This window comes from Podarcis gaigeae, assembly GCF_964106915.1.
Source record: "Podarcis gaigeae genome assembly, chromosome: 2".
Classification (NCBI taxonomy): domain Eukaryota; kingdom Metazoa; phylum Chordata; class Lepidosauria; order Squamata; family Lacertidae; genus Podarcis; species Podarcis gaigeae.
The window spans coordinates 126,322,012-126,334,765 of record NC_139679.1 but is presented as its reverse complement, the minus strand read 5'-3'; the positions used below and the strand labels follow the sequence as shown (position 1 = coordinate 126,334,765).

General features: G+C 47.5%; 2 protein-coding genes across 5 annotated transcripts in view; both read left to right on the top strand.

The window, feature by feature from the left end:
- The window catches only part of LOC310837217 (uncharacterized protein), a 277,947-nt gene that overhangs the window by 236,846 nt on the left and 28,347 nt on the right, over nucleotides 1-12,754 (top strand). The gene's annotated exons all lie outside the window — the stretch shown is intronic.
- LOC310837327 (uncharacterized protein) lies at nucleotides 1,051-12,040 on the top strand. The gene is made up of 6 exons (XM_083723727.1): nucleotides 1,051-1,133; nucleotides 2,158-2,652; nucleotides 2,822-2,903; nucleotides 3,164-3,246; nucleotides 4,338-4,464; nucleotides 9,293-12,040. Exons 2-6 carry the CDS (start codon nucleotides 2,251-2,253, stop codon nucleotides 10,948-10,950), a joined length of 2,352 nt encoding a protein of 783 aa, XP_083579853.1. The 5' UTR covers nucleotides 1,051-1,133; nucleotides 2,158-2,250; the 3' UTR covers nucleotides 10,951-12,040.

Below are 12,754 nucleotides of genomic sequence, written 5' to 3'. Positions count from 1 at the left end.
TCCTGTGCTGCTCCAGACATGTGGTCCACACATCTATGTATGCGCTTGGTTGGTACATTTATGAACATTTATTATATATATATATATATATATATATATATATATATATATATATGACCTTCAATTTTTTATTTCACTACAATAACGAACAATAACGAACAATAACGAATAAGATTGGTAAACCACTCCTGGAAGGGCAGCTTTGCGACTGGAAAGGGAGGTGGGGTTGGGGGGTGTCTTCTAGCAACGCTCAGCATCCTGAACAAACTACAGTTCCCAGAATTATTTGGCGAAAGCCGGGACTTTTTAAAATGGCCTGATACAGTTTTGCAGATGCAGCGCAGGTGGCGGCTGTGTGTGTGTGTTGTCTCTTTCCCTTCTTTTTGGAATACAGTGGTACCTCAGCTTACAGACGCAAATGATGAGCAGAGCTCCTGCAAACTCACGCCCCTCCCTGGTTGGCCGAGAGGAAGGGGCCAGGCCCCTCTGCTCCCTGACTTGGGGGGCACCGCAGGCGGCCCTGAGATTCTCCCTTCTCCCAATGCACCCGGGGGGGGGGGAGAGGGGAGATTCCCAGGAGGGGAGACCCAGGCAGTTCGGGCCATAGCTGTCAACTTTTCCCTTTTCTTGCGAGGAACCCTATTCGGAATAAGGGAATTTCCCTTTAACAAAGGGAAATGTTGACAGCTCTGGCTCTGGCGCAGGAGAGTGGCCCCCCCTCTCTTCCCTCTCCTCTCTGGACCCAAAGTGACCTGGAAGACAACAACGAGGACATGGGGGGGGGGGGAAAGGGGGTTTCTGCCCATGGTGGGGGTCCCTCCGTCAGGGATGCTGGAGCTGAGATTCCTGCCTGGCAGGGGGCTGGACTAGACGCCCCTCGGGCCCCCTTCCAGACTCTCCTATGTGAGGGGTCCCCTGCTTCTTGGGGGGGGGGTCTCCCAAATAATGCATCTCTGGGGGGGGCGATGCACGTGGTTCCTGCCTCGGAGGAGGAGGAGGTTCCTCTCGGCTCGCCAAGGGTTAAAAGGAGCAGAGCCGGATTCCTAGAGAGGACCGGAAGTGGCGTCTTGGGGGGGCGAGGTCCTCCCTGGCCCAGGCCCCTCCCTTGCCAGCCCCCTTCTGCCTCTCTCGGGGTGAGTCTCGCCGTGGAGAGAAGGGGGGGGTCGGGGCGGGGGGCGGCAGGTCAGATCCTGCAGGGGGGGCGAGGGGGGGCAGGGCTCTGCCCCCTTGGGGAGGGAGGGGTCGGGGGGGGAGGCTGCGGATAAAGCCCTTTATTCTCCATAAAGAGTTGAGGGGGGGGGGTATTATTCCTCCTCTTTGCCAGGTCCCTCCGGGTTTGCTACTGTGTCTTTTCTTCTGGCAGATCAAGGAGACCAGGAGACAGCAGAAAGGGCAACATTGTTAGCAGGGCAAATAGAGGAAGATCCAGTATTCTTATTGGATTAAGTTTCTAACATTGCTCAGCCCTTTTCTTTCCTTAATCAAAAGGAAGTCTATTGGCTCACGTGTTTTCTTTGTCAGTTGTCACTTTGGTCATTGGTATGGATGTCAACCTTCAGAACCTATTTTGCATAGCAAACTATACAAAACTCTACAGCAAACTCTATCCGGTCTAGGGAACCCCCCACTAACTGGGCCTCCGTCTTGTCTGGATAAAGCCCTGTACTCTCAATAAATAGTTGAGGACAGGGGTATTCCTCCTCTTCACGAGGTTTCATATAGATGTTGAGCAACCCCACACTGAAGGCTCCATGAGGTTGAAGAGCACTCCCCAAGCAACACCCTCTGGGAACACCCCAGTAGGACCAGGACCAGCGCAAAGGGGGGCCACCCCTAACTGGGACAGGTGCTCCACGGTCGATGGTATCAAAAGACGCTGAGAGGTTGAGGAGAATTAACACGGACGTTTCCCTTGTCTCTCTCTTGACAGAGGTCATCATACAGGGTGACCTGTATGTTTCGAGGAAATCAGTTTCCTCTAAGAGTGCCTTCGTCCGGTCCTTGACCACCCACTCCAGAACCTTGCTCACGAAAGGGGGATTAGCAACTGGCCAGTAGTTAGTTCAATTTTCTGAGCATGAAGGCTTGTTGCATGAACGTTTTACTTCTCCTGATGGTATATCAATTTTATAACAGAGCAACACATTCGCTTTGTAGGATCTGCTGGCACTTCTGATTCGCACAGACAGAACGTGGCAGAAGATTCCTTCTGATTCCTTCTGATCTCTTGGAGGCTTCCTGAGAGCACAGATGGATCAGCAAGACTCAGCTGGTCCTGAAGCGGGAAGAGACCCTGATATGCAGACTGGGAGAAGTGGGGGATTCTGGGAAAACTCCATGCAAAGGATCCTGGGAGAGGAGGACACTCTCTGCTCAGATGTGCAGAGCCAGCCGTTCAGGGAGTTCTGCTGCCAGGAGGCCGAAGGACCCCGAGAAGTTTGCAGCCGGTTCTGCCAACTAGACCATCAGTGGCTGAAGCCAGAAAGGAACACGAAAGCTGAGATGCTGGACCTGGTGATCTTGGAGCAGTTCCTGGCTGTCCTTCCACCAGAGATAGAGAGCTGGGTGAGGGAATGTGGAGCGGAGACCAGTTCCCAGGCAGTGGCCTTGGCTGAAGGTTTCCTCCTGAGTCAGGCAGGGGAGAGGAAGCAGGTGAGAGAGACTTTCCTATGGATGCTCCCAAGGGGCTCTGAACATCTCAAAATCTCTAGTAATGACCCATCCTTTTTTGGGTAGCAACCAAGGAATGAGATCTGATACCCCTAAAGTTTTTGTTCTCTAATCCCTCATTTTCTCTTTTGAATCCTTCTTACTCTTTCAGGGAAAGGATCTGTTCGCAGAAATGGGCCCCGATTCCTTTGAGGCAGAGAGGACTCCGATGGACACCAGAGAGAGGCCAGTGGGTAAGGAAGAAGGAGAATTTTCATTGTAATATTTAGTGGCTTTTGAAGCTAATAATTGGGTTATTTTCATGTTTTGACGGGAGACATATGAGACCAAAAGCCCAGAGGAGCAGAGACAGTATTTTTACACAAATAAAATATGGGTTAAAGTGTTGAAATATGCTTAGCAGGTGAGACTTTTTTCTGAGGGTCGTCTGTACAACTGAACCTCAGAGAGAACAATACATTATGGATTTCCCAGTTAACTTTGTCTCTTGCAGGTGAGAGAACGATGGCAGCAAGACCTCCTCCTCCGTCTTTTCCTGGTGGCGAAGGAGAAGCAGCGTCTGTGGAACCCGATCAGGTAGGGGGAAGGAGACTTGTGGGGAAAGAGGCCGAGGGGTGGGGCAGCCTTTGAGCCGAACACACCTCTCTCCTTTTCTTGGCTTCTGTCAAAGTGGCCCTTCACGATTTCCGCACATGTATTGAATTTTCTGGACGCAGCTGACAAACCATAAAAAGGTGCCAGGATTCATCTAACTCAGCTGCACATTTTGGCGCTCGAAAGACCATGGAGTGCGCCTCCGGGGGTGAAGTCAAACTCTTGGAGAATCACAGCCTTTGCTGTGGCTGCAGAGACCAGTAAACTGACCTCCTTGGGGCACAAGCCTGGGCAGTGTGGACGGAGGTCCTGGGCTGCCCAGACGGCAAAACCTCACTCTTGGCCTCTCTGACGTGGTCCAAAGGAAAGCATACCTGGGCTGTAGGAGTTGCTGGAAGTAGGTGTACAAGGCTCCATCCAACCACCTTAGGGACTTCATTCCAGATTTGTGTTGGCTTCGCTCCGTAGCCTTTTCTTCTCCCAAAGATAACCCGCAAGGCAGAGGAGGCTTAGGATCAAAGTTTTCCTTCTCTTAGCTGGGCTCCCTTCCCAGGTGGACGACCCCCATCTGCTCCTCTCTTCCCTCTGTAGAACAGGGAGCAACCACCAACTCGACTGTGGGACCTACTCTTGTTATCTTCTGCTCAGTGTGCTGAAACTAGTCTTAGCACGGACAGGCAAGTCCCTAACTCATTGAGGGTTTAAGAGCCATTGGTTCCCTTCACCTGGTTTAGCCGGTCAGTCAAAGCTGTTCCCAGGATTGTGGCCGCTGTCTCATGCTGACAGCTTCTAGGAGCCACAGGTGAGAGCAGAGTGCAGGATGGGGACCAAAGGTGGACAAACCACCCCAGAAGGAGCAGAACGTGTCCACCACCAAGGACAGTGTCACCCCACAAGGATGAATACTCATAATTTAAATACACAATAAAAGAGTTCCACTAAGATGTTAAAATAAGCATCCGTATTGAACATGTGCACAAAACAACCCCATTCAATCATGACAACCACAGAGCAATGTGGAGTAGATCATCTTTATGTTGGCTAAGAGGAGGACATTTCCCTCTTTCTTTTAGGGTCCGGTGTGCTTTGAAGATATCGCTATTCGTTTCACATATGAGGAATGGGTGTTGCTGGATCCTGACCAGAGAGCTCTGCATAAGGAAGTCATGGAGGAGAATCGTGGGATCCTGGACTCCCTCCGTAAGGCTCCCTGCTGGATCATAATATCTGTTTTGAAATTCCACGCGTATCTCTATGTCACAAACCGCCGATATTTTGATGCATCTCAATTGAAGGGTATCAACTGTTTTCTCCGTGAATATTCTTCCTCCAGTTACGCCTTTTCAAACAATGACCAGGATGATCTGAACTAACCAGGCCTTCTTAAATGTAGGGTTCACAGTGTGGTATTTATATGCGTGGAAGTTGCCCCAGGTCATTTAGTCTTAAATATTCTTAGATTCAGAATATTACAACTTATATATGTGGTACATAAATAACATCTTACACTCTGATTTGCTATACTTTATTTCCCAGTTTGCATTTTAAATATCCCGTACATTTACCACATATTTTACAGTTATACCATTGTTGTTGCTGTTGTTGAGTTGTTTAGTCGTGTCCGACTCTTCGTGACCCCCTGGACCAGAGCACGCCAGGCACTTCGAGAACACTGTCCAACCATCTCGTCCTCTGTCCTCCCCTTCTCCTTGTGCCCTCCATCTTTCCCAACATCAGGGTCTTTTCCAGGGAGTCCTCCCCTTTCATGACATGACCAAAGTCTTGGAGCCTCAGCTTCACAATCTGTCCTTCCAGTGAGCACTCAGGGCTGATTTCCTTCAGAATGGAGAGGTTTGATCTTCTTGCAGTCCATGGGACTCTCAAGAGTCTCCTCCAGCACCATAATTCAAAAGCATCCATTCTTCGGTGATCAGCCTTCTTTATGGTCCAGCTCTCACTTCCATAAAATTTCACCATCAGCAGTTAACATTTCTCATACCACCAATGAATTTTACATTGTGACGCATGGACATACTCCTGAGTCAACCAACTTCACTTATGACTTCTCATCTGACAGACTCATTTTGCGTAGAACAAGATAATGGTATCTTCTGGCTCAGTTGCAGTTTGATTGCTTACTTTGAGATTTCTTCACCTTTGAAGCTCTGCAAAACTTGGCTGTATGTCCCTCCTTATTACAACTGTAAGAGTGCAGCTGGCATTGGGGTTTAAACCACTGAGCCTCTTGGGCTTGCCAATCAGAAGGTCAGCAGTTTGAATCCCCATGATGGGTGAGCTCCCGTTGCTCTGTCCCAGCTCCTGCCAACCTAGCAGTTCGAAAGCACACCAGTGCAAGTAGATAAATAGGTACCACTGCAGCAGGAAGGTAAACATCGTTTCCGTGCGCTCTTGTTTCCGTCACGGTGTCCCGTTGCGCCAGAAGAGGTTTAGTCCTGCTGGCCACATGACTGGGACAAATGCCGGCTCCCTGGGCCTGAAAGCCAGATGAGTGCCGCAATCCCATAGTCGCCTTTGACTGGACTTAACAGTCCAGGGGTCCTTTACCTTTGCCTTTAATACAGTTGTAGAAAATAATCTTTTTATGACTGCCCTTGTTACTTCTCTGAGAAACAAAGCTTGAGTTAGAGAATCTGATTGAAGACTCTTCTCTCCTTTCAACGCATTCCTTTGTTAATTCAGAGTGTTAAATTTGGATTGCCATCCATTCTGGATATGAAAATGTCCAAAAAAATCCCAAGAGATTCTAGAATATTGCTCACTTACTGTTCTTCAGACATAGAATATTCTGCCAGCTTTAACTTTTCAATAATAGTGAAAATTCTGTCACATGACTCTGGTAATCTTTCTTTTCTTCATGTTTTAGACTAAATAAGTTTTTTATTAAATTGCGATGAAATCTTGTAAATCCATAAACTTTCTTTAAATTTTCAATAACTTCTCTGGTGGTGAGACATCTGCCTCAATACATAGTATCACTTTCAGTCTGTCTAACACTATTCTCAGTCTTCTAAAGGTAAAGGGACCCCTGACCATTAGGTCCAGTTGTGGCCGACTCTGGGGTTGGGGCGCTCATCTCGTTTTACTGGCTGAGGGAGCCAGCGTACAAATTCCGGGTCATGTGGCCAGCATGACTAAGCCGCTTCTGGCGAACCTGAGCAGCGCACAGAAACGCCGTTTACCTTCCCACCGGAGTGGTACCTATTTATCTACTTGCACTTTGACGTGCTTTCGAACTGCTAGGTTGGCAGAAGCTGGGACCGAGCAACGGGAGCTCACCCCGTCGTGGGGATTCGAACCGCCGACCTTCTGATCGACAAGCCCTAGGCTCTGTGGTTTAACCCACAGCGCCACCCACATCTCCTATTCCACTTTAAAATTTCCTCTATCGTAAAAAAATCTTTCTTCTTTTTAATCTGCTTTTAAAAATTGTTTTTGAGAGAATAATTAAGAGAACACTGGCATCAAGTGGTCAAAATATTAACATTAGTTTCTGAGAGAGAACCCTTTATCTGCGGTATTTATATGCGTTGAGGTTGCCCCAGGTTGTTTGACCCTTTAAAAAAATATAGCTCTTTTTCCCTCCTAGGAAAGACTGCACAAGATTTTCTGTTTAGAGTTTAAGCAGAACACATTATATTACTTGATATACTAAGACACGCTTACATGTGCTTATAAGCAGTGTATATATATATATATATATATTTGCTTTCGTAGATTTTCACGGGTACAGGAATGCAGGTTTTGGTGTCCTCGGGTGTCTTCCCGTGTAAAAGTTGGGGTGTCTAGGCGACGTTTCGACGAGGTCTCACTCGTCATCTTCAGGCCGGTGCCTCAAGAGGTCAAGACACAAAGACTTTAGCAACTAATCCACACCTAATGACCCACCTAAGTGGTACTCAGGATATCACTCAAGAAATCACTCAAGGTATCTCTCAAGTAATTAAGGAACAAAAGAAGAAAAGGCACACTAGCCTGGGAACTTCCTCTCTGCCCAGAACATTGGAGGCTAGACACCACACCCCCTCTACAGTATTTATAGGAACTCAAACATTGAGATCCCGCTCTGTTCCAGTAACAAGAAGCCGAAAGCACCAGCCTGAAGATGACGAGTGAGACCTCGTCGAAACGTCGCCTAGACACCCCAACTTTTACACGGGAAGACACCCGAGGACACCAAAACCTGCATTCCTGTACCCGTGAAAATCTACGAAAGCAAATATATATATATATATATATATATAAAATAATTTATTATTTGTACCCCGCCCATCTGGCTGGGTTTCCCCAGCCACTCTGGGCGGCTTCCAACAAAGATAAAAGATACACTGAAATGTCACATATTAAAAACTTCCCTGAACAGGGCTGCCTTCAGATGTCTTCTGAATGTCAGGTAGATGTTTATCGCTTTGACATCTGATGGGAGGGCGTTCCACAGGGCGGGCGCCACTACCGAGAAGGCCCTCTGCCTGGTTCCCTGTAACTTGGCCTCTCGCAGTGAGGGAACCGCCAGAAGGCCCTCGGAGCTGGACCTCAGTGTCCGGGCAGAATGATGGATATAATCGATTTTGATTATTTGTACATTTACAGTGGTACCTCGGGTTACATACGCTTCAGGTTACATACGCTTCAGGACTCCGCTAACCCAGAAATAGTTCTTCAGGTTAAGAACTTTGCTTCAGGATGAGAACAGAAATCGCAGCAGCGGGAGGCCCCATTAGCTAAAGTGGTGCTTCAGGTTAAGAACAGTTTCAGGTTAAGTACGGACCTCTGGAACAAATTAAGTACTTAACCTGAGGTACCTCTGTATTCCATTCGTTATTCAAGACATAATAAGCTACACACACAACCCCAAAATAATTCAACATCAGATAATCCTGCTACATTCAGTCTTAAGAGTGACTGACATGTGCTTCTATCTATATGAGACTTTATGGACTTATTCTGAGGCACATAGCAGCATAAAACAAGCAGCAGCTGCTCTCACAGAAAATCTCTCTCTCTCAGTCGACAGTTGAGAACAGACCTAACTGATAAAAAGGGCCACCTGGAATCCTAGTCACCCTTTCCACAGGATTTTAGAGGCAACATTCACACACAGAGTTGTTAGGGAAGTTGGGGTAATTTCTGTCAGGTTTTAGGCTTTTGTTTTAGCCTCTGCCCATTTTTCAAAGAGAAGACCAATGGATTTCATGATTGTGGCAAACTAAATCCATCCTAGAAAAGAGCCAGACTTTTTAAACCTCTGGTTCCCATAAATATGTCCGTGTGTGCTGGGCCCAGGGGTAACCCGTGAAACGCAGTCCAGGTCCAGTCCATAATCCAAAGGTTCCGCGAGGAGTCAGTCCAACAGGGCCAAGGCAGGAAACCAGGCTAGGTCAGGCACAGGATCACAGGCAGGTTCTGGCAAACAGCAACATTGCTCCCGCAACCTGGGGCGGGGTCCAGCAGCCTTTTATCTGTGTTGGAGTAACAGCTGGTTCTGATCCCCTGGTGACTCACCTCCCTGTCTCACCCGAAGGCGAGCACTCCTCCTGCGAGTACTCAGGTCTCTCCTTCTCTCAGACTTCAGTCTCTGCAGCTTGGGAGATGTCGGTGGGTTACTAGACCCAGGGGCCGCCTCAGCCTCCCCTGACCCAACCGGTAGTGGAGCAGCTGTAAGGGATGGCCCAGCTGAAGGCAACGAGGTCATCCCTGCATCTGGAGCCAGGGCAAACTCAGGCCCCTGACTTGGCCCAGCTGGTGTTTGTTGCAGGGGAACCTGTGCAGACTCGGGCTCTTCAGGATCAGGCCCCAGACTTGGTTCAGATGCCGCCTGAGGCAAAGGATCCAGTGCAGCCCAAGTCCCAGGCCATCAGACCGTGAATGCTGTTCAACAAAGGCCATGACCTCTGTAGAAAGACCTCACATCTTCCATTCTTTCCCTTTCACAAACATTCATTAGCATTGCTTAATAATTGGGGGCTCTGTTTCTTCCTGAGGATCTAATTAGTTTCTGTCTTCATTGTAGGTGGTGATGGATTGGAAATGAAGAATGGAGGAGACCACAACACAATCCACACAGTGGAGAAGCCATATCAAGATTGGGAGTGTGGAGAGAGCTCCAGTCAGAGCTCCCGTTCCCATCGAAGAAAGCACACTGGGAAGAAAGGCTATCAGTGCTCAGAATGTGGGAAGAGCTTCACTCGTAGTGCCACTCTCACTTCCCATCAAAGAATTCATACTGGAGAGAAACCTTACCACTGCTTGGAATGCGGGAAGAACTTTAATACAATTCCAAACTTCCATCGACATAAAAGTATTCACCGTGAGGAGAAATCCTATCAGTGCTTGGAATGTGGAAAGGGATTCAGGTGGAAGAGTAGTCTTGATTCCCATCAAATAATTCATACAGGTGAGAATCCCTATCAATGCTTGGAATGTGGGAAGAACTTTAATAGAAGCACAAGCTTCCATCGACATCAAAGAATTCATCGCGCAGAGAAACCCTTTAAATGCCAAGAGTGTGGAAAGAGCTTCAGTCAGAGCACGAAATTCGTTGCCCATCAAAGAACTCACAGTGGGGAGAAACCCTATAAGTGCTTGGAATGTGGGAAGAGTTTCAGTCAGAGGGTGAATCTCACATCCCACCAAATAATTCATACAGGGGATAAACCTTTTCAATGCCTTGAGTGTGGAAAGAGCTTTAGTCGCAGCTCCCATCTCACTTCCCATCAAATGATTCATACAGGAGAGAAACCATATAAGTGTTTAGAATGCGGGCAGAGCTTCATCCAGAAGGCAAGGCTCACTTCCCATCAAATAATTCACAGTGGGGAGATACCATTTCAATGTCCAGAATGTGGAAAGAGCTTCACAAGGAAGGAAGGTCTCATGCTCCATCAAAGAATTCATACAGGGCAGAAACCATTTCAGTGCTTGGAATGTGGAAAGAGCTTCAGTCGGAACTCCTATCTCACTTACCATCAAAGAATTCATACAGGGGAGAAACCATTTAAATGTCAAGAATGTGGAAAGACCTTTAATCATAAGGTAAGTCTCACATCCCATCAGAGAATTCATACAGGGGAGAAACCATATCAGTGCTTGGAATGCGGAAAGAGCTTCAGTCACAGGGCCAATCTCACATCCCATCAAAGAATTCATACAGGGGAGAAACCCTACGAGTGCTTGGAATGTGGAAAGAGCTTCGGTCAGAGGGTGCAGCTCACATCCCATCAAATAATTCATACGGGAGAGAAACCGTATGAGTGCTTGGAATGTGGACAGAGTTTCAGCCAGAAGGCAAGTCTCACTTCCCATCAAAAAATTCATACAGGGGAGAAACCATATCAATGCTTGGAATGTGGGAAGAGCTTCAGGACGACCAACCATCTCACTTCCCATCAGATGATTCATACAGGGGAGAGACCATATAAGTGCTTGGAATGTGGAAAGAGCTTCAGTCACAACCACAATCTCACTTCCCATCAAAGAATCCATACTGGGGAGAGACCTTACCAGTGCTTGGAATGTGGAAAGAGCTTCAGTTGGAAAGAAGGTCTCAATTCCCATCAAATAATTCACAGCGTCGAGATACCATTTCGATGCCAAGAATGTGGAAAGACTTTCAGAAGGAGGGCAGGTCTCATGGTCCATCAAAAAACTCATACAGGGCACAAAGTGTAGTAGAAATGGGGAAACAGCTTCCCTTCCAAGAGGAGTCTAGCTTCCAATGAAGAAATTCATACAGAGTGAAAGCAGATCAGTGCTTGAAATGTAGGAAAGGCTTTAATGAAAGCACATACTTCCATCAACATAACATTAGTCACCAAGGGCAGAAACTATTTCAGTGCCGAGATTATGGAGGGAGTTTCAGTCAGAAGGAAAATCTCACACCCAATCAAAAAACTCACAGCAGCGAGAAGCCATCTCAGCGCATGGGATGTGGAAAGAGGTTGGTTAAGAGGGCCGGTGTCGTCGCAATAGGTATATATATGATTTAATTTGGGGAGGCTTTGATTAGTATGTGGGCAAGGATTGGAAGAGTGTTCTTGTCATTCAGCGACCCAGCAACAGAACTTGGCCAGGGGGGCATTTTTGTCAGTGTCTCACATATATCCTCAAGCAGGTGACCTTGTTCTTCTTGCCCAACTGAAGTGTGGAAGAAATAAGGTGTGTGTGTTGTGTTAGACTAGCATCCGGCACTGTTCGTCATCGGAAAACGAAAGTAACTCACACACAAAGAAACATTTCCGTATGTGAACAAGCCACACCTCGGTAGGCAGGGACGATACACAGAACTGTTTAACCCTGCAAGTTCTGATTTTCCTCACACCTCCTCTTGTCCCGCATACTGAGGGAAACTGTAAGTACAACCACTTACCCCAAAACAACCCTTCACAGAACTCCCCACGACCCTGGAAGCTCAAAGGTTTAGTGAACCCATCTGCCAGGTTCTCCTGGCTTGGACAGTACTTCAGCCGCACCAAGCCTGCCAGGACACTTTGACACACATTCTGGAAACGTATGTCCAAATGTTTGGTTCTGGACTTGACTCTGCCAACTTCAGACAAGGTTGATTGTCTTCCCAAACAGTAATGGGCAAGCAACTACCCCCACAGATCTCTTGGACCAAACACCGGTAGAACTCCAATTCCCTACACAAATCAGACAACGCACTGAACTCAGCTTCAGTACAGGAAAGTGCAATAAGACTTTGCTTTTGGGACTTCCACCCAACTAGGGATTCCCCAAACTTCACTACCATCCCAGACACCCGATTGTTGGTTTCTGCTCTCTTTCACTGTGCAGCGAAAGTGCTTGTCACAAGACAATGTTTACATTCCACAGTCAGTTACTGTTGGGTTTTCCCACGGGAAAGGGAGACTGGATGTGACGTACACTGGTTTCCTGTTTTTCACTGTTCTTCGCAGTTCAGTTGTTGTTCTCTCCGTGCTTTAGAGGAGAGAGGATGCTTTTCTCTGCTCCGGCAGAGTCAAGATGTTTTTCTGTAATCTACCAGCTTTGAAGTGTAAATAAAGCAATATAGAGTATGTGGCACGTACTCCTCATCCTTCCGCTGTACACGGGACGCTGCATATTATCAACACCGATTTCCTTTCTCCAAGATTTGCCCAATCACTGTCAGTGCAGCACGTGAGCTGTGCGTCACCTTCAGCTGACAACGTGAGGCAAAAATCTTTCGTATCCTGCAAATACCTCAGCACTCTCTTGATGCCAAGCCAGGCACTCACACTAGGCTTTGTAGCCCCCTGGCTGAGCAAATTCACAGCAAATGCTATGTCAGGTCTGCTCCACTGGGAGAGATACAACAGATTCCCAGTGCTGACTGAAAAACCTCAGGGTTTTGGAACTCAGAACAATCCCTAAGCTGACCGTCCTTCACATAGCTTGTCTCCATGAGCATTTTGACCCCTGCACATTCAGACATCCTGAACATCTCAAGCAACTGCTCAATCTTGCCTTTCTG